A 21,530-nucleotide genomic window follows, 5' to 3' on the forward strand; every position below is an offset into this window, starting at 1 on the left:
TCCCAACCCAGGGATCGAACCCAGGTCTCCCACATTGCAGGCGGATTCTTTGCCAGCTGAGCCACCAGGGAAAAATGAGTATCAGCAGCCCCAATTTCCAGATGTAAGGCTGAGGCTCAGAGGGAGGTCTGAAGCTTGTTCTACCATCCCCTTGTCTCAGAGGTACTTCCAAAAAGGTTTGTTGAATGAATGAATGAATGATTTCCATTATCACTGCTGCTCGCCAAGGCTGACCTGAAGGGCCACCGTGTCCTCCACCCACAGCATCTGCAGTGCAGGCATGCTGTGCTGGAGTCTGCAGCCCAGGGAGATGTGCCCTGGCCACCAAGTGAAGGTCAGCTCCTCGGATACATGTCAGGGCGGAAGACGTGGGACCAGGGCCATCAGGCCAGTTCCCAGCCCCACCAAGCTCCCCCTCACTCCAGCAGAGCCCCCACCTCTTTGCCATCCACTCCGACCCGCAGGGTGTGTCTGTAGCTGGGCCCGAGCCTCTCGTTGGTCAGGTACAGCAGGATCTGGGCTGGGAGGGCCAAGGGGTTGGGCTGAGGCAGGTTGTGTGTGAGCAGCAAGTTCACCTCCTGCTGGGTCTATAACAGAGCGAGAAAAACCAAGACTCATGTGAGAGATCACCAAGAGATATTTGCACACTCACAGCAGCACTCTTCACAACAGCCAAAGGGTGGAAGCAACCCAAGTGTCCACTGATGGATAAATGGATCAACAAAATATGGGCCATTCATACATACAATGCAATATTTTTCAGCCTTAAAAAGGAAGGAAATTCAGTAGAGCTGGGGGTGGGGGTGGGAAATGATGAGTTGTTGTATTGTGGGTAGTTTCAGTTTTGCAAGATGAAGAGACTTCTGGACACTGACGGTGGTGATGGCTGTACAACCACGTGAGTGTATTTAATGCCACTGAACTGTGCACTTGAAAGTGGTTATGATGGTAAATTTTGTCATGTGTATTATATCACAATGAAGATATTTAAAAAATAAAATCAAAATGTACTTAGTTAATTAAATATATAATAAAAAACTAGACACTGCCCAAATGCTAATGGATATGATGAACAGATGAATCGTGACACCAGCACACTGTGGAATACTATACATCGGTGAAAAAGGATACAGACCACGTGAATCCCACAAACGTCATGCTGAATAAAAGGAGGCAGGTGCAAAAGCGAGCAGGCTGTGTGCTTTCGTGACCATGACATTAGAAGAGTCAGATAAGCGATGGCTCCTGGGGAGTTAGGGAGGGGAAGGGGCAGCTGAGGGACTTCTCCTCGGAAGTCTCATTCCTCTACTCATGGACCCTGAAGCTCCCATCTGCCAGGGTCCTCTCTGGAGCTCAGCTGGTATCCAAATGCTTCTCTCGTCAGGAGCACTTGGCCCCGGCATCCCAGGCCATCCTGGTCTGCACCCTCACCTCCGTGGTACTGAGGACAAGCAGCCCCCGTAGTGTGCTGGCATCCACGGTGACCAGCACCTGAGCGTCCATGGCCGTGGAGTTCACGACAATGTAGCCGGAGCTGTTGACTTGGCCTGGGACCCCCAGGGCCTGGAAGGGTTGAAAGAGATGGAAGTAGGACTTTTTAACTAGGGTGGGTCTCAAGTGCGCATCAGGGGTCCCATGATCTCCCTTGAACTGAAAACAAAATGGGGTGAGGATGTGCCCACATGAGTCTCTACAGGAGAGGGTTTGTGACTTGGGTCAGATTTTAGGAGTGCCAGAGGGCCCCACTTCAGTAGCCCTGCACTGTCAAAAGAGCTTCCCCCGGCCCCCTTCCCCATTCCCCAAACCACAAAGATCACATCTTTATGCCGAGGAGAACCACATCCTGTGAAAGCAACTGGTCAAGAGCCTTAGAACACTGGCAGCTCTGAAACAGGTATTTCCCCTCCTCTCCTCCCCCAACCCCTCCAACTCCCCAGGCTCACAGAACCCAGACACCTGCTCCTGAGAGGGGATGGGAGCCTGTTCAGGAAGCAGGCTGCAAGGCCGGCCCACGTGGGCATCTCCCTAGGCTCCGCCCACCAGCGCGCTGCGGACCACAGGGCAGGTCCATCTAATCATGACAGTGGAGGAGGTCACTGCACCCATCTACGATGATGACTCTGAAGCCCCGGGAGGAAAAGGGATATGCTCAAGGCCACCAGGAACAGGGGGCAGAACATTTATTCACAATCTGGGCTTCCTGGCCTTCCAGTGCCCAGGACAGCTGCCTGGCTCCACCCGCCTGACACAGCGTTTGACCCTATTAACACTTTCCTCCCCAGCCATGAGCTCTCCTTCTCCCTTGGGGTTCCTCCTCCTCCTGGCTTGTTCTTCTTGGTACCCTTGGCTGTTTCCCTCTCATCTCCCCCAGCTTTGCAACCTGAGTGCTTAGTCTCCACCTACCCCACAGCCATCTCAGCCAGTCTGTGACTTTTTTAAGAGTTCTTTTCTTTTTTGATGTGGACCATTTTAAAAATCTTTACTGAATTTGTTACAATATTGCTTCTGTTTTATGTTTTGGTTTTTGGGCCCTGAGGCATGTGGGATCTTCGCCCCATGACCAGGGATTGAACCTGCACCCCTGTATTGAAAGGCGAAGTCTTAACCACTGGACCACCAGGGAAGTCCTCAGTCTGTGGCTTTAAATGTGACCACCAAGAGGAGGAGACCTCCAGTTCAGACCACAGCTGACCTCCTGAGAGCCCTGTCAGATTTAACACATCCATAAAGGGCCTGTGAGTCAGCGACACCCCCTTCCCAACCCTCCTCCTCCACCCACGTCCTTCCTATCACAGGAACAGCAGCAGCCCCAGTCCTCTTCTTACACAGTCGCCATCTGGCTCCCCTACTTCTCACACCCACATCTGACTTCTTTCCAATCCTATCTCTCCACCTCCGTGATGGATCCTGAATCTGAGGGTGCTCCCACCCCGTGGGCTTTTTATAAAACAGAAGTCAGCAAATGCCTGCCCACCAGCCGCATCCAGCCCGCTGCCTGCTGTAAATAAAGCTTTATTGGAACACAGTCATGCCCATTCTCTGCATACTGTCTATGGCACATTGCACTACAACAGCAGCACTGAGTAGTTATATCAGCGGCTGAATGGCCTGCAAAGTCTAAGATATTTGCTATCCGGACTTTCATAGAGACGGTTTGCTGATCCCAGTCCTAGAGAATGCCCTTCCCTCTCCAGCTCTGCTTCAGGGCCTTTACACTGGCTATGTCCAGAAAATCCTTTCACCTTGGGACTTCTCTGGTGGTCCAGTTACTAAGACTTCACACCCTCAACGCAAGGGTCCTAGGTACGATCCCTGGTCAGGGAACTAGATCCCAAATCCTGCAAATAAGAGTTCGCATGCCACATCCAAGGTCAGGGAACTAGATCCCAAATCCCACAACTAAGAGTTCGCATGCCACATCTAAAGATCCCACATGCCTCAACTAAGACTCGGTGCAACCAAATAAATAAATAGAAACAAATATTTTTTAAGAAAAGAGAAAACCTTCTCCTCAGGTACCCACAATCCTACTCTCTCCTCTCTTTCAGGTCTGTGCTTAAATGTCACCCCATTTGGGGGACCAACCTTGACCGACATATAAAATTGCAGTATCTGCCCTGTTTTTCATGACCCCCTTTCCCCCTTTCTCTCTCTCCTTTGCCCTCACCCCTGTGTAATACACTCCACAGTTTGGTGATTTATCCTGGGGGTTGCCTGTCTGCCCAGGGAGGCACTCATCTCTGCCGTGTTTACAGCTGTATGTCTAGGGCTTAGAGGAGGTTCTCCAGTCCTCCAGAGTTCACCCCATCTCTCTCACTTTGGCAGTGGTTAAAAAGGAGGGTTCCTGCCTGGAGACCCTGGCGCTCACCCCTCGAGCTCACCCCCGGCACACGTACCTGCAGGCCCTCGCAGGAGCTCTCGGCCACCACCCGCCACTGCAGCCGGCGGTCCAGCTGCAGCTCACCACTGCCCTGAAGCTCGCAGGCCCCAGTGTGCAGCTCCAGGCGCAGCCGGTGCCCGGCCTCCCACCCACACTGGATGGTTAGCGAGGTCTCCGGGGGAAGCGCATGCGGTGCAGGCAGCGTGGGCCTCAGTTTTGCTCGGAGTGTGGCCTCGGATGGGTGCAGAGTCACCACCAAGGTCAAGGAAGCAGTCTGGCTGGCCGCTGCAAGGACCCCTGACGCTTCTGCTTCCCCACCCAAGGCCTGCAGGGAGTCGCTGAGCTGTGTCTCTGCTTGGAGGCCCAGGCCCTGCTGGACCCCAGAGAGAGGGGTCAGAGGGTGGTCCCACACCGAGTGGCCCGATTCTCCATCTTCAGCCCTCTTCCTCACCCCCGCTCCTCTCCCATTACAGTAACAACAAAACTGCAGCTTCAACCACAACACACAACAGTTGTCCATCAGAGAACACTCAGTACACACATAGTCTCATGCTGACTGCTTCATCAGAATGTTCTCTTTTCACGCTATTCCAATGACTCTGAGATTGGTAGTTACTAGTCCCCATTTTACAGATGGGAACACCGAGGCTCAACAAGGCGAAGTCATTGCCCAGAATCACATAGCTAATAAGTAGAGGAGCTAAGGTTTGAACCTGATCTGTTTTCAGTCTGTGCTTCACCTCTCTGCTGTCCACTAGGATAGTCAGTAACCACATGGGGCTGGTTCCATCTAAATTAAAATGAAGCCCAAGTAAGAATTCAGTTTCTCTGTAGCATGAGTAAAATTGTTTTAAGCCTTCAGTAGCTCCCTGTGGCTAGTGGCTACTGCCCTGGATAGCAAAGAACATCTCCATCATCGTAGACAGTCCTAGTGGGTAGGCCTGCTTCATCCCATGATGCTCTGCTCTCTTGTGGACCAATCCTGTGTCGCCCTGATTAACAGAGACAGAACATCTGCCAGCACCCAGCCCTACTCAGGGATGCCGAGTAGACCAGACCGTCTCTACGCTCAGGAAGCTCCATCAGGAGACACAGGGCAGGGGCCTGTGCCACTCAGACGAGGGCACCAGCCCTGTCTGCTGACCTAGACTCCAGCTTCCCCCTTTCCTGAGTCACAGGGTCCCCTTCCCCCAAACATCACAGGACAATCCTCAGACTGTCCCTCGGCTCATATAGAACCCAGCCTGTGGTTTTTAACAGGTTATGAAACCAAGATGCAACTGTTTCCAACTGTCATGAGAAGAGTTCCTCTCATTCCCTTCCTGCTCTTAAAATTTTACTAAAAAGACAGACTCATAAATTCTGAGCCTGTGGTCCTCAGGTTCCATGGCACTGCGTGCCTCTAATCTCACCCAGCCTCGATCTCCTCATCTGTCAAATGGGAACACGGATGAGAGATAAGAGGGGTCAAGGGTCCAACAGGGCTTTGGGGAAATAGTAGCTGGTCTCGGGAAGTCCCTGGAGGGGGTGTCAGCCAGGCTCAGGCCTCACGCTGACGGGAAGCTCCTCTCCAGGCACCTCGTTGGCCCTCTCTACACACCTCCAGCAGCGGGCAGCCCGGCTCGGTGGCCAGCATCCACGTGCTCTGGTTCTCAGTGTGCTGCTCCAGGGCACCCTGCAGCCGGCACGGCCCCATCTGGAGGGACAGGGAGCTGTGGGGGGCGGAGCCAGGCTGGATGGTCAGGCTGATGGCACTCCGGGGTGGCAGGCCCAGTCGGCCCAGGAGGGGCAGGGAGTGGGCCAGGTGCCCCAGGACCAAGGTCTGGGGCCCGCAGGAACAGGCCAACTGCAGGTGGGCATCTCCACGGTCACTATGGAAGTCCGTGGTCAGGTCGAACTCGCAGGGGCCCCAGCTTAGGCTGCCCTCGGAGTGCAGGGTCTGCGGGATTCCTGTCGCCTGGAATATAGAGAAAGTGGTTGGATTTCAGGTGAGTGCCAGAAGCCAGGTGGCGCTAATGGTAAAGAACCCGCCTGCCAATGCAGGAGACAGAGATGCAGGTTCAATCCCTGGGTTGGGAAGACCCCCTGGAGGAGGGCATGGAAACCCACCGCAGTATCCTTGCCTGGAGGACCCCATGGACAGAGGAGCCTCGTGGGCTACTGCCCATGGGGTCGCAAAGAGTAGGACACGACTGAAGTGACTCAGCACACACACACACACACACACAAGTCAAGGTGGGGGAGCTGGAGACGCGTCTGGGTGGGAAGAGGGCAGCAGTGGCCCCAGGGCCTAAACTCTATCAGCACCTCCTTCTTCAAGGTGAGCGATACCAAGGGTACCCCATCAAGAGATGTGGGCTCAAATTCCCGTTCCACCACTAACTCGGTCTCTCCAAACACACGGACTCAGTTTACCCATCTCTAAAATGGGAGTTGATCATAAATTGCTGGGAGATGGAAGTAAGTTAATCCTTGTGAATCCAAAGCCAGGCATCCAGAAAGCACTGGCTATTGGAATGAGATCACGAACATCAATGTACACTTGCTGGAGGGCAGAGACCTTAAGCAACTGGGGTCTTAAGTGCTCCACTGGGGCCTAAGACACACCCAACACAGAAGCACAGATCCAAGATGGGAATGAATGAGTCCCCCCACCTCTCTGGGCCCCAGTGTATCATGGGGGACGAGGGGGTACAAGCAGCCCTTTCCCCCGGGGGTGAGGATTCAAGGGGCCTCAGAGAGTACTCAGCATTCATATTATTTCTCTGCACTAGTCTCATTCTTACTCCTGGATCCTTAACCCCAGGGATGCAGGAAGTGAGATATAAGAACAGAACCAACTTGAACCACAGAAAAGATGCGAACCAGTGTCTCAGGAGGGCCCTTTGCAAAAGAGGAGAAAAATTGAATTCTGGTCCTGTTTTTGGCTCAAAGCTTTGCAGTCAATGAGTCCCCCAGTTTAAGAGACAACAGCAAAAGAAAAAAATAGCCCAAAGTTTCCCATGCTGAGTGCAAAGCTGGGCATACAGTAGGTGGTTAATAATTTATAAAGGGAGGTGGGAACCCACACTGACATGTGGGGCGGGGGGCTTACCTCCAGCAGAGGGCAGTGATTCACCAGGGCCAGGGTCCAGTTGTGTGTGACGCTGGCCTCTGATCTGAAGTCCCCACGGGCGGTCAGGGTGCACAGGCCCAGGGCCACCTCCAGCTGGGCCCGGGCGGGTTCATCTCCCCCCACAGACACTCGGATGTGGTTGTTGGGGGGGACTCCCAGTGCCTGAAGTGGAGGCCACGTGTGCTGGAGGCCAGTGTCCAGATGAGCACGGTGGCCGCAGGCTGAGTGGATGTGGGCTCGGGCAAAGGTGTCCCCAGACGATACCTGAGCAACCAGGCTGGCCCCAAAGGTGTGCACCAGGAAGGAGCTGTTCAGTGCCAGCACAGCTGGATTCTGCTGCCAAGAAAGGCCAGGTGAGGGGGTCCCTACAGAACCCCATGAAGTGTGCCCACTGTCCGTTTGTCCACAGGTGGTCAAGAAAGCCCTCATCTTCCGGGGGCACCCACCACCTCTCTTCTCTTTGAAGAGCTGAAAACAGCCTCCCGGGGTGGGTGGGTGGGGGCGGTCAAGAAATCTAACCACTGAGAGCAGTTTGGGGCCCCTCATGCCCCCCTCGCCTGGGGCTTCCCTGGTGGCTCAGATAGTAAATAATCTTCTTGCAAGGCAGGAGGCCTGGGTTCGATCCCTGACTTGGGAAGATCCCCTGGAGAAGGGCATGGCAACCCACTCCAATATTCTTGCCTGCAGAATCCCATGGACAGAGACTGGCAGGCTACAGTCTATGGGGTCACAAAGAGTCGGACACAACTGAGAGACTGACAAAAACAAAAAATGCCCCCTCCCCTGAGGTCTCTGTTTTCTCCTCTCTTTTCCACAATAGAGTGCAGGCCTCTCAACCTCTCTGGTCTGGACATGTCCCTCTTAATGCCCCAAATGGAAGTTACTTGTGTCTCTAAGTGGTATATTCTCAGGACCTGGGGTTCTGCAGGGCGAAGTCTGCACCCACAGGACAGAACTAGGAACTGGCCCTCAGCCCCTTCCTGTCACCCAGCACTCTGCCCCAAATGGAAGTCAGTGTGCCTCTAAGTGGTATAATTCTCAGGATCTGGGGTTCTGGGGGGAGTCTGCACCCCCAAGACAGAACCAGGAGCTGCCCTCAGCCCCTTCCTGTCACCCAGCACTCATCTGTCTGCCTGGGGCGGGGACAGCGCCTCCGGTGATGGGGTGAACGCATGTATCAGCTCCACCGCAGCCAAATGGAGACCACAAGAGGGGCCACGGATCTCGGGGTGGCCTCCCATGGGGCGAGGGCATGGTTCTCCTGCTTGGATGTCACTGGCCTGCTCCAGGACTGAGGAATGCCCCCTTTCTAGCCCTTTCCTGGAATTCCAGGCCATGACTCTCAGAGGGAAGTTCCACCCATTCACAGCTCCTGTCCTAACCCTCCTGCGTAGTCCTTGCAGCAAACACCCTCCCCTCCTGCCGCCCTCTGAGTCTTTCTCACACGTGTAGCTATTCATTTCACATGCCCCCCTAGTCTTAAGTTTCCTCTGGGGGGAGGCAGCCCATCTGCCCCTTAAGACCCCTTCAATCCTGATCCTCAATTCCCTTGGTTAACCCTCCTGCCATCTAGGCCACTGTGCAACCCTAGGAAGGTGACTTCACGTCCCTAAGCCTCAGTTTCCACATCTGTAAAATGAGATTATGATTCCCTGGTAGCTGAAACCAGGGCAAAAGAGAGGGTACCCAACTGAGACGGCACTTAACGTGCACTGATCCGCTTCCTGCTCGACAGCGTGAGGTGGGGACGCACTGTATACTGCCACCGCAGGATACAGATGACAAGGCTGATGCTTGGAGAGGTCAAGGCCCGGCTAAGTCACACAGCAGGTGAGTGGCAGGAGCGGGCAGAAAGCTGTGGTAGTTTGAGTTTTCTGGCCCTTGGGTCTCCCTGTGCTGGGTGAACCCACTGCCACTACTCAAGCTGGAGGCATGAAAGCGTCACACGCTTTGTGCTCACAGAGGGGACACTGGCAGAGACTGTCCTCCCCAAGGACGTTCCCTCTACCTGGACAGCCAGGTGTCGAGCCCACAGCACTGGCTCCCAGGCCCTCAGGCAGTGCCCCAGGCGGGACACCCAGCAGCACCCATTCAACACCTCCAGATTCGTGTCTCCCCCGCTCCCCGAGCAGGTCGGTTCCTTGGGCCGGCTCCTCCAGGGGAACCAGCAGGCAGCCAGGCCAGGCGAGTGTGCGCCTCCCCCAGGGCCATGCCCAGGGCTATGCTCACTGCCTGGTGCCCCACAGCCAGCTGGGCTGAAAGCTCTGCTGAGCCAGCCCTACAACCAGCTGTCTGCTCAGCTGTCCACAGGGCAGCCCTGACCAGGTCCAGTTCACCCACAGCTCTTGGTCCAGGAGACACTGGGTGCCGCTAGAGATGAGGGAATCCAAGCCCTGCACGCGGGCCTCCCCACCAGGCTTTGCCTTTGAAGGAGATAACCTACTGTTCACCTGGGCCCTGGCCCAGGAGAGCTCAGAGCTTCATGGGCTGGGCTGAGGCCCAGCCTGGGCAGCATGTGTGCCTGTAAGGCCCACGCTCCGTCTTCCCTGAAAGGCCCAGATATGCCTGTCACCAGCCCAGACACCCCCCACTCCCACCCCCAGGGCAAAGGCTGGCTTGAAACACTTAAATCCTGGGTCCTTGTCACTGTGTTTACAGAAGGAACCACCCATCCGCTGTCAGGCTGGGCTGGGAGCCCAGATGCAGGTCCCTGGGGATGCTAAGGGCTTGCAGGAGGGGACTGTGCAGGTCAGCCTGGCAGTGGGCCCCGCCTTCCCTAAGCCATCCAGCAGGAAGGCCTTGGTGCTCAGACTGTGCCTGCCCCTCCCCAGCCTTCCCCGGAGGCAGACCACCATCTATCTCTGCTGCCCTGATGGTGACAGAGACTCTGGTACCTCAAGAAGCCACTTGGCGATGTACCCCCCAGCAAAGCCCTGACAGCTAGGCAGGCATGACATCTCCTCTGCAGGTGACCTAGGATGGCCAGCAGGGTGGGCAGGGGGCATGTGTAGGCATGAGGTATTTTCCCCAACCTTGACCCTGGACAGAGTGTTAAGATCCAATTGACCCCATCTCCCCTAGTGAAGGCCTCCCTGGGAAGATAACCCTCAAAGAGAGGTTTGTGCAAAACGAAGTGCTAACCCACAGCATCGTCACAGTCGGAAGTAACCGGAACTCATGTCCTCACAGAGCCTGTGTGCCAGGCTCTCACTGGTTCCTCATTGGATCCTCAAGGTAACTGTGGGAGGCAGGCATTATTAACAGTCCCATTTTGCAGATGAGAACACTGAGGCACAGGAGAGTAAGCAACTGGCCTGAAGTCATGCAATTGGTAAGTGATGAAGCAGCTTGGCTTATGGGCCGCACACCTTGCTCACTCATCCTGCCTCCCGCACACTCTGGATGCCGTTTAGCCACACCAGTGATGGGCACAAAGGTGGTTTCCTGTTTTTCGTTCTTGAGACCAATGTAAAAGATAGCTGGCCAGTGTTCCAGGTTTCCCCAGGGGAGGTACTCAGAACGTGAACGGATGGGTGCGCATCTCAGCGGACCAGATAAACCCAGAGTGTCTCTACTCCACTGCCACTTACAGGGGCAGGGGAGGGAGCATTAACAGGAAGAGAAGAGAAGTGGGCAGAAGAGAAGACAGGGTGGGGAGGAAGAAAGGAAGGGAATGTGGATGAATGGGAGGGGAGGGTGGGAGGAAAGGAGAAAGGATGGAAGAGAAGAAGGGAGGATGGGAAATTTGGTGAGAGCCTGGGAGGGAAGGTGGGCGGGGCGGGGGCGGTGGGCGGGGCAAGCTGGTGGAAACTGGGTAGGTTATTAGAGAAGTTGCAGAGGCAGTGACCCTGGCTTGGCCCCACCCACATGCAGACCTAAGGGTTACTTACCTGGAGCCTCACGAGGCTGGGGTGCAGCCCCAGAGTCAGCTCCCGACGGTCACCAGCTCCCCTCCTCTCCTTGGCTCCACCAAGTTCCTCGCCATCCACGCTCACCACCAACCCCGCCTCCAGACTGGGTCCCTCCAGCTGGGCAGAAGCACAGCTGTGGGTGTCCCTCGGACCCACTCCTCCCACGAGGCCCCGGGCCCAGCCCTCTCACCCACCTGCAAGTGTCCACGGCCATCCACGGAGAAGGGGAGGCCCCAGCGCCCGAGGCCGGGCACCGTGTGGTGGAGGCTGGCGCGGAGCCGGCTGCCGGGTGCACTGGTGGCCACGCCCTCCAGGCCAAGGGCCCCATCCAGCTGACCCCCGGAACTTCGCAGCATCACGCGCACTGAGAAGTTGGAAGTGACGTGGGTGTGTGACAGGAGTATCCCTGCCTCGGAGGAGAGCCCTGGGGGCGAGAGGAACCACAGAGATGGCATGCCCCACGGGAGCCAGAACAGGGTCCCTGACAGCCCGCCTTCTCTCTTGAGGGTCCCCTGAGCCCTGAGGCGAACTCGCCTCCCAGATCCTTCCTAAGACCACAATGGCCACACCTGGCAAGTAACAGGCCCCATGTCCCCTTTGGATTCCTCGCTCCCTAAAGGTAGGGATGGGCTCTTAGGAAGCAGGGGTCTGATCCTGTGCTCTCACCTTGCTGCATCTTCGGGACCCCCAGGCCTATGGAATTGTCCCCAAGAAGCTAGAGCTGGGGGTGTCTGAGCTATTTCCTAACTTCGGTGCCAAGAACATCCTGGAAGTCCTGCTAAACCAGGTTTCCAAGCCCAGAAGCTGGACTGGGGGTGGGGAGTCCTGGGAGGAGGGGCAGGTGGCAGGGGCTATCTGCCCTCTAGTTTGGAGGTGTGTCTGTGGTGGTGGTGGTGGTGGTGGTAGCTTAGTTGCTAAGTCGTGTCTGACTCTGAGACCCCATGGCCTGTAGCCCGCCAGGCTCCTCTGTCCATGGGATTTCCCAGGCAAGAATACTGGAGTGGATTGCCATTTCCTTCTCCAGGGGATCTTCCTGACCCAGGGATCGAACTCACGTCTCTTGCTTGGCAGACAGATTCGTTACCACTAAGCCACCTGGGGAGCCTGGGTGTGTCTGTACTGGGTTGCAACTGGTGTTCTGGCTGAAAAAGAGCCCAGGGAAGATGGAGGCACTGGGAGAAGGGGGTGGGGGAAGGAAACAGAGCTGGGAGGTGGATTTAGGGACCGGGGGCTCTAAGTCCCTTGGCTGCAGGCCCTGGGAGTCTTCAGGGAAGGAAGCCACTGGGCTCTCTCAGCCCCTCCTACCTGCCTCACTCAAAGCGCTGATGTTGTGACTCAGGCTGCCAGAGAGCTGGCCGTGCCCAGGGCCCCAGGTGCAGACCCCGCCCAGAGCCAGGCTGGCCGTGTCAGCACGGAGGCTGGCCTGGCCCCTGAGGCTCCCCGTCTGGGCCTGCAGCCGCCCGCTCAGCCGGAGCTCTCCTGGCAAGGCCTGGCTGCTGTTCTGGGCAAGGATGCAGGTCACACTGCGCATGCTGGTGCTGTTCCCTGCCCTCTCGTGCTTGTCCCGCAAGAGGAATCCCAGCACGGCTGAGTCGGCAGTGACCTTGATAGTACCTGCAAAGGATGGGAAATAGTCCGAAAAAAGAAGGGCGTCAGCCCAGGGCACTGGGCTGCTTTGGGAAAGAAGGAATAGAACCCAGGGGCAGGAAGTTCCTAGATCCATGATGTAATGTTAACTCATGTCAGAGAGAGCATATCTGAGAACAGGAGCAAATGAAATCAGCTTCCCCTACCCCCAGAATGCTCCGAGGACCAAACAACCTAATTCACAAATAAAGCAGCTTTGGATAAAAGCAGTAAGCCTGATAAGGCATGTCTGTTAACACCAGCGCTGCTGAATCCTGCTCACGAGAGTCACATATCACCATGATGGAATGGCCCCATTTTACAGGCAACAAAACTGAGACCTGGGAATTTTGGAATTTTAGGAAGAAAAAAATTGCTCAGAGGTGTCTTCCACCCACCTGGAGAAAAAGATTCCATACCCTTGACCCAGGCCATACATAAGTCATGCATTAGGGATATTCTCGCTCTTATCAAAACCATTTAGGTTTCCTGACCCCCACCAGTCTCCACTAGGGCCTTAATGTGGTCCAACTGCCCAAGTTCCCTCCTCTCATTCAAGTGACTCAGGGGTCACTACCTCCAGGAAGCCTTCCTTGACCCTTCTGCAGCCACAGCCCTGGTTAGACACCCTCGTTCTATGCTTCCAGACACCGAGCGCATGCTAAACTCTGTCACAGAGTACTTTCCATACAGATAGAACTTTCTCACAGAATCTTGCAATCATCTTTTTTACAGATTCTTTACATTGTAGGGCCCTGTGTCTCCATGTTCTCTAGAAGGTTAACCTGTGTCCTTATCTGGAAAACATGGATAATCAAGAGTAAAACTTCACTTGATTACTGTGAAGAAAACTGAAATAGTGTCCATGGAATAGTATAGAATTCAAGAATAAACCCACCACAAATGCTCAGTTGATTTTTGACAAAAGCGCAAAGTAGAAAAAGGACACTCCTTTCAAAAAATGTGCTGAATTGATTGGAAGTCCACATGTAAAAAAGCTACCACGAACCTTGCCGAAACCTACACACAAATTAATAAAAACTGACCACAGAAGAAAAGGGAACCCCCCAACACTGTTAGGAAGAATGCAAACTGGTACTAATAGAGAACAGTATGCAGGTCCTTAAAAAAAAAGAAAATAGAACTATTATATGATCCACTCTTGAGCATATATCTGGAAAAGATGAAAACTCTAATTTAAAGAGATAAATGTACCCCAATGTTTATAGCAGCATCTAAGGATAGCCAAGATCTAAGGATCCATTTGGAGAAGGCAATGGCACCCCACTCCAGTACTCTTGCCTGGAAAATCCCATGGACGGAGGAGCCTGGTGGGCTGCAGTCCATGGGGTCGCTAAGAGTCAGGCACAACTGAGCGACTTCACTTTCACTTTTCAGTTGTATTGGAGAAGGCAATGGCAACCCACTCCAGTATTCTTGCCTGGAGAATCCCAGGGACAGAGGAGCCTAGTGGGCTGCCGTCTATGGGGTCGCACAGAGTCGGACACGACTGAAGCGACTTAGCAGCAGCAAGGATCCATTAACAGATGAATGGATAAAGAAGATGTGATACACACACACACACACACACACACACGACAGAACATTACTCAGCCATAAAAAGAAAATATTGTCATTTGCAGAAACATGGATGGACCTAGAGATTATCATACTAAGTAAGTCAGACACAGAAGACACAATTAGAGAAAAGTCCAACAGCAACAAAGACCCAGCACAGCCAATAAATACATAAAATCACTTTTTTTTTTAAAAAAAGACTAGCCATAGGTATTTTCAAAATACATATCTGATAAAGGACTTGTAAATGATTCCCACATTCAATAAGCACCCAAGCAACTCAATTTTTAAAATGAGCAAAAATTTTGTTTGTTTGGTTTTTGGCCATGGCACCACGAGGCATGGGGCTCTTAGCCCCCCAGCGGGACTGACCTTGCACTGGACGCTCAGAGTCTTAACCTCTGGACCACCCGGGAAGTCCCTAGAGTGGGCGAAATGTCTGAACAGACACTTCACCAAAGAAGATTTACCAGTGGCAAATAAGCCTATGAAAAGACGGTCAACAAAATTAGTCATTTGTGTGCTTAGTTGCTCAGTCGTGTCTGACTCTGAGACCCCGTGGACTGTGGCCTCCCATCTCCTCTGTTCATGGGCATTCTCCAGCCAAAAATACTGGAGTGGGTTGCCATGCCCTCCTCCAGGGAACCTTCCTAACCCAGGAATCGAACTAGCGTCTCCTGCACTGCAGGCAGATTCTTTACCAGCTGAGCTACCAGGGAAGAGGGAAATCCAAATTAAAACCAAAATGAGATACAATTACAAATCAATTAGAACGATAAAAACGAAACTCAAAGCCGAAAACTGACAATACAAATTGCTAGCAAAGACGCAGAGCAACTAGGGTCCTCACACACTGCTGCTGGGAGTAGAAACGGTACAGCAACTCTACAAATAGTCTGGCCATTTCCTATAAATATATACTTGCCATACAACACAACAATCCCATGCCTAGGTATTTACCAAAGAGAAATGAAATCACATGTTCCCACAAAAACCGGTAGACCCATGATGGTTGAAGCTTTATTCGTAATTGGATAATTGGGGGCTTCCCTAGTGGCTCAGCTGGTAAAGAATCCACCTGCAATGTAGGAGACCCTGGTTCTATTCCTGGGTCTGGAAGATCTGCTGGAGAAGGACAGGCTACCCACTCCAGTATTCTTGGGCTTCCCTGGTGGCTCAGCTGGTAAAGAATCTGTCTGCAATGTGCGAAACCTGGTTTCAATCCCTGGGTTGGGAAGATTCCCTGGAGAAGGGAATGGCTACCTACTCCAGTATTCTGGCCTGGAGAATTCTATGGACTATAGAGTCCATGGGGTTGCAAAGAGTTGGACACGAATGAGCGATTTTCATTTTCATTCATAATTGAAAATACTAGAAACAACACAAATAGCTTTCAGCTGTGAATGGATAAACTGCAGCACTGGGACTTCCTTGGTAGTCCAGTGGTTAAGAATTCTATGCAGGTTCGCTCCTGGTTGGAGAACTAAGATCCCACATGCCATGGAACAACTAAGCTCATGTGCCCAACTACTGAGCCCGTGTGCTGCAACCAGAGATACCATATGCTGCATCTGAGACCCAATGCAGTCAAATAAATAAGTAAAATATTTTTAAAGCTGCAGCATATCCACACAATGGAATACTACTTACCAACAAAAGGGGGAAAACCTACTGATATATACAACTTGGCTGAATATCAACCACATTATGTAGGGCAAACGATGTCATACTCAAAGTTTCCGTACCATACGATTCCATTCACGTGCCATCTTGGAGTAGCCCAAGCTACAGGGACAGACAACTGGGTGGCTGCCGGGGACTGGGGGTGGGGCAAAGGCTAATGACAGTGAGCAGCAGGAAGGAACTTCTGGAGGAGATGGAATTGTTCTGCACCTAGACTACGTTGGTGGGTACACCACCAGTTTATCAGAACTGAAAGTTCTTCCCTGTATGTAAATTGTGCCCCAAGAAAGTATACCTCGATAATTGCCTTCTTTGGAAGGCAGAAATAGAGACACAGATGTAGAGAACAAGGTATGGATGCCAAGAGGGGAAATGAGAGGGTGGGATGAACTAGGAGACTGGGATTGGCATATATACACGACGATGTATAGAACAGGAAACGAATGAGAATCTCCTGTGTAGCACAGGGACCCCTTCTCAATGCTCAGTGGCCACCTAAATGGGAAAGAAATCCAAGAAAAGGGGATATATGTACAGGTATAGCTGATTCACTTTGCCCCACAGCAGCAAACAACACAACATTGTAAAGTTGTTTTGTTTGTTTTTTAAATAAAGCAATATGTGTTAAGATCAGCACGCGAGTCTGTTATCAGCTGCAAATGACAAACTTCAGAAAGATGAAGGGGAGACCACCAGTGTAAATCAAAGTAAACTTGAGAACAGTACCCTGATGTAACTTTCTTTATTTGATAAGTTTTTTCAAACCTATGTCATACAGTCTTAGGTATTTTATTATGCAATTAGCTTTCTTTAAAAAAAAACCCACTTTAAAAGTCGTTACTGAATTTGTTATAATATTGCTTCTGTGTTATGCTTTGCTTTTTTGGCCAGGACGCAAATGGGACCTTAGCTCTCTGACCAGGCATTGAAGCTGCACCTGCCTGCATTGGAAGGCAAAGTCTTCACCACTAGACTGCCAGGGAAGTCCCTGCAATTTTTTTGCCACAATTTAACCAATTAGGAATTAGGAGGGTTGGTGTTAATATTACTCCAAGATGAGAGAATGATTCTATTTCCCCAAGGTTGGTAGAAAAGCAGAGTCTTTAGTTTCTGAAAAACTGGGCCCTGGACAGATGTTCAGCCAGGGCATGATGGTCAAGGATATTTGGGCCAAAAATCCCTTTTTGTGAAATCCTGACTTTTGGAACCTTGCAGTTTCACATAATCAAAAAATAAACACACAAAATTGATAGATTGGAAACTTGAAAATGGAATATAAACAGAAACCAGTGAAACAATTGTATTTCAAATGATTAACAGCATCACACAGGATGGGTGGGAGATTAACGCCAACTAAAGTTTAAATACCATGTTTGTATTTATTTTTTTGTGTTGAGTCGTGTCCAACTCTTTGCGGCTTCATGGACTATATACTCCACCAGGCTCCTCTGTCCATGGAAGTTTCCAGACAAGAATACTGGAGTGGGTTGCCATTTCCTACTCCAGGAGATCTTCCTGATCCAGGGATGGAACCCATGTCTAGTACCTCTCCTGCATTGGCAGGCAGATACTTGACCACTAGAGCCACCTGAGAAGCCCCATTTGGATTTATACCCTCAGAAGAACTCTAAACAAATACCAAATTCTAATTAAAAGGCTTTGTTTCCTCAAAGATATAGGTTAGTAATTCTGACTTTCTATGTATTCTGGGGCTGAACAAATAACTAAATATATTGTGCATAAGTAGAGCCAGATTTCTTGCTGTTGAAGAGAGGAATAAGAAATATGAAAGGGGGAAAGAAACAGAATGAACTTTTTCATGATGGACTGGAATTAAGAGCATCAGTATGAACTAGTAATTGTAAACTTATATACCTATAGACAGAAAAGATATGTGTGTATGTATGTACACATCCATCTGTTTTCTTGGTCTGTTCATTCAGAAGGCCTAGAAAGACATAAACACATCTAGATCCCAGATCTTAGTTTTTAAATACTATTTTCGCACAAAAGGAGTCAGGAATCCTTGGAGAAATGGCTTGTTCCACATTAGGGAAAGTGTAACGTGAGACTGAGACATTTTTTTGGCCATAAAGGAAGAAGTGGCCAAGGTATGATAGGGATATATCAAAAAGACACAGGAGATTTATCTCCATTAATGGTGGGATGGTGGGGACACTTCAATTGAGTAACCCTCTCAAGGTAACAATTTCATGTTCTGGACAAAACATATGAAGCAATTACCTGAAGTGACTAGAGAGTGACAATGGAGGGGAGTTAACACTTGGAGGAAAGGACCAGCGATAGTTGAGCTGCATGTTTTTACTCTTCTTGGTGCCAAGAAGGATGAGCAAAACTCAGACAGAAATCCATGGTCTTACCAATTACAGAATCAGAGAACAGAGTTCAGGGTGATGACAGCAAATGGAAAGTGAAGTGAGAAATTCCAGAGAGAACCACAGGGGAGAATCCCAAATTCTATGTATGAAGTCTGTCCAAAGCTAATCCTTGAACAAGGGTGGGACAGACTTCTAAGCAGACCTGCTAAGATAAAAGAGTTGAAAATTATTTCGACTGCAGCCCACCAGAAGAAAGACAGAGTCTAGATTTTGAGACCAGCCAAGTTTACTGCATGCTAAAAAATTTTTTTAAATAATAATACTCTTCAGAGAAATAGAAAATAATCAGTCTTAACATCACTTAAAATGTCCAGAATACAATCTCAAATTACTCAATGTACAAAGAAATAGTAAAATGTAAATCACATTTAAGAGAAAGGGCAATCAATAGTCAAGGGAGATCAACCTGAAGATGACCTTGACACTGGAATTAGCAGACAAAGATTTTAAAACAGCTCTTATAACCATGTTTGAAAATATAAGGAAAATATTCTTGTATTGAATGAAAACCAGAAATAAAAATAACCTAGTGATGATTCTAGAACTAAAAAGTATTAAATCTGTGATTGAAAAAAATTATTGGACAATCTAAAAAATTTTTATTGGGGGGTGTTTGGAGAATAAAGAGCTAGTGAACTTGAAGATAGACTGATAGATATTTAAAGCAAAGGAAAAAGGACTAAAAAGATCAACAGAGCTTCAGAGATCTGTGGAACAATGCAGAAACTTCTAAAACATGTGCAATTGGAAACCACAGATGAGGACAATGAGAACTGGTCAGAAAGAAATCTCTGAAGAAGCAAATATGAAAGTTTATCCAAATGTGTCAAGAAATATACATTTAAAAATATCCTTTAAGAATTAAGGCAAAATAGGACCTTTTCAAATAAATAAAAATTAAGGAGACTTATTGTCAGCAAGCCAGCCTTCCAAGAAATGCTACAGGTGATTCTTCATACTGAAGAGAAATCATACCAGAAACTCTTAAGTAGAATGTGAAAGAATATACAGAGGCATAGTTGAAAGAGGAATAGATAAGTTAAAACTGAGTTCTAAAAATTCTTAAAATCATCAGAAAGAAGGCAAAAGAAAATAATAACAGAGGAAGAAAAAGTATATGATAAAGTAGAAAACAAAACAGCAAAATAGTAGACATAAATCTAATCATATCAATAATCATGATAAACATAAATCAACTAAATACTATAACAAAGCAGAGACTGTCAGACTAGATATATAAAGCAAAATCCCACTGTATGTGGGCTATAAGAAATGTACCTTAAATATTAAGGAAGTAAATATGTGGGAAGAAAAAGGATGGAAATATATATGTAGTACAAATGCTAAGAAAAAGCAAGAGTGGCAACATTAACATCAGACAAAATAGACTTGGAGACAAAGAACTGTGGGAGAGACAGCAGTCCATTTCCAAAGGATAGACCTGGCCGCTCACTAAGAATAATGATCACATATGCTTATACACCTAATACCAGTATGCCACGCACATACATGAAGCAAAAACCAAATGAAACAAGCTAGAGAAACCCACATAGTCGGCAAGTTTACCATCTTTCTCTGCTTGATACAATAACCAGGCAAAAAAATTCAGTAGAAGTATATATCAGAACAATACAGCCAAGCATCTTGACTTAACTAACATTTATAGAACATTACACCCAACAACACTACAGAATACAAATTCTTTTTATTGCATAAGATGTGTTCACAAGACAGATATAGATTGGCCTATAAAACAAGTCACAACGAATATTAAAGGACTGATCCTACAGAAGAAATCCTCTGGCCATAGCGAAATTAAATATTAAAAAGCTATCTAGAAAAATCTCAAATATTTGGAAATTAAGCAACAGACTTCCAATGCATGGCTGAAAGAAGCAATCATAAGGGAAATCTGAAAATATTTTAAAACAAATTATAATAAAAATTCACAACATCAAATTTTGTGGGATGCAGCTAAAGGAATATGTATGGTTTTACATGCTTATATTAGAAAAGGAAAAAGGTCTAAAAGTCAATGGGTTGAGGAGCTGCCATAAATAAATCATAAAAAGCACAGCAAAGTAAACCCAAATGAAGTGTAAGAAAGGAAATAATAGAGATAATGTCTGAAGTCAATGGAATTGAAAGAGACAACAACAAAAAAAAAACCCAGAACATTTAAAAGAATAACATTTGTTACTTTGAACAGATTTTAAAAATTGACAAAATCCTAGTTAGACTAATAAGGAAGAGAGAGACGAAACATAATAACGACCGTCAAGAACAAAAGCGAAGGTATCATTATAGATACCTTAAAAAGATTATAATACATATAATAAACCACTACAAATATGGCTGACATCTTAGTTGAGATGGACAAATTCCTTGAAAAACAGAATTTACACAGAATGATTAGGATGAAATAGAAAATATACATAGATTTATAAATCTATTCATTTTCTAAAAAAAAAATTCCACAAAGAAAATTCCAGATGGCTTCCCTGGTAGCGTCCATCAGACAATTACAGGAGTGTTCACACCCATCTTGCACAAGCTCTTTCAGAAAACAGAAGGGAATAAAGTACTTCTCAACTTGTTTTATGAAGTTAGCGTACAAAGGGAAAAGATGCTTAACAGGGAAGAAAGTTAGCAGACGCCACTTTAACCAAGTGATCGAGACTGATGTCACCAAGAGCACAGGGACAAAGTGACACTCGGTGGCACGCTGCCAACAAGGCTTTTTTGAAAGTAGCCGTGTAAGGCAGCATCCGGCAAAGCCCACACGAGGGATGTTCCACAAACCGACTGCCCTGCACCCTTTGAAATGTTATCCTGAAAGAGAAAGAAATACAGAAGAACCGATGCAGAATAAGAGACCAAAGAAACAACACAACTAAATGTAGAGCACAATTCAGGATTTTCTTTTACTATAAGGGACATGACTGGGACATCCAGTGAAATCGCAATAAAGTCTGTAGCTAACAGCAACATATAAACGCTAATTTCCTGAGTTAAGAACTGTATTGAAGAAAGTACGAGAATGTCTTTATTTTTTTGGAAATAAACACAACTATTTAGGGGTGAAGAACTATTACGTCTGAAGCTTATTAAAACACAGTTCAAGAATTTAAAAAATTTTAGGGACTTCCTTGGCAGTCTAGTGGTTAAAAACTCCATGCTTCCTTTGCAGCGGGTGTGGGTTTGATCCCTGGTTGGGGAACTAAGATCCCACATGATGTGCAATGTGGCCAAAAATAAAAAAATTTGTATGCAAATAATAATGTTCTATAGACACATATACATACAGGGAGACCAAAAAAGAGAATAAAAATGATAAA

General features: G+C 49.0%; 1 protein-coding gene across 1 annotated transcript in view; it reads right to left on the reverse strand.

Moving 5' to 3' along the window:
* Positions 1-21,530, reverse strand: part of LOC133237990 (uncharacterized) — a 171,290-nt gene that overhangs the window by 52,554 nt on the left and 97,206 nt on the right. Inside the window, exons 39-46 of the mRNA XM_061400517.1 lie at positions 12,212-12,520; positions 11,101-11,330; positions 10,886-11,023; positions 6,975-7,331; positions 5,481-5,837; positions 3,897-4,205; positions 1,432-1,563; positions 438-587 (exon numbers count right to left, since the gene is read on the reverse strand). Of these exons, the coding sequence (XP_061256501.1) occupies positions 438-587; positions 1,432-1,563; positions 3,897-4,205; positions 5,481-5,837; positions 6,975-7,331; positions 10,886-11,023; positions 11,101-11,330; positions 12,212-12,520 (1,982 nt within the window). The remainder of the gene's footprint in view (positions 1-437; positions 588-1,431; positions 1,564-3,896; positions 4,206-5,480; positions 5,838-6,974; positions 7,332-10,885; positions 11,024-11,100; positions 11,331-12,211; positions 12,521-21,530) is intronic.

The sequence above is a fragment of the Bos javanicus genome, chromosome 25 (genome assembly GCF_032452875.1).
Source record: "Bos javanicus breed banteng chromosome 25, ARS-OSU_banteng_1.0, whole genome shotgun sequence".
Taxonomy (NCBI): domain Eukaryota; kingdom Metazoa; phylum Chordata; class Mammalia; order Artiodactyla; family Bovidae; genus Bos; species Bos javanicus.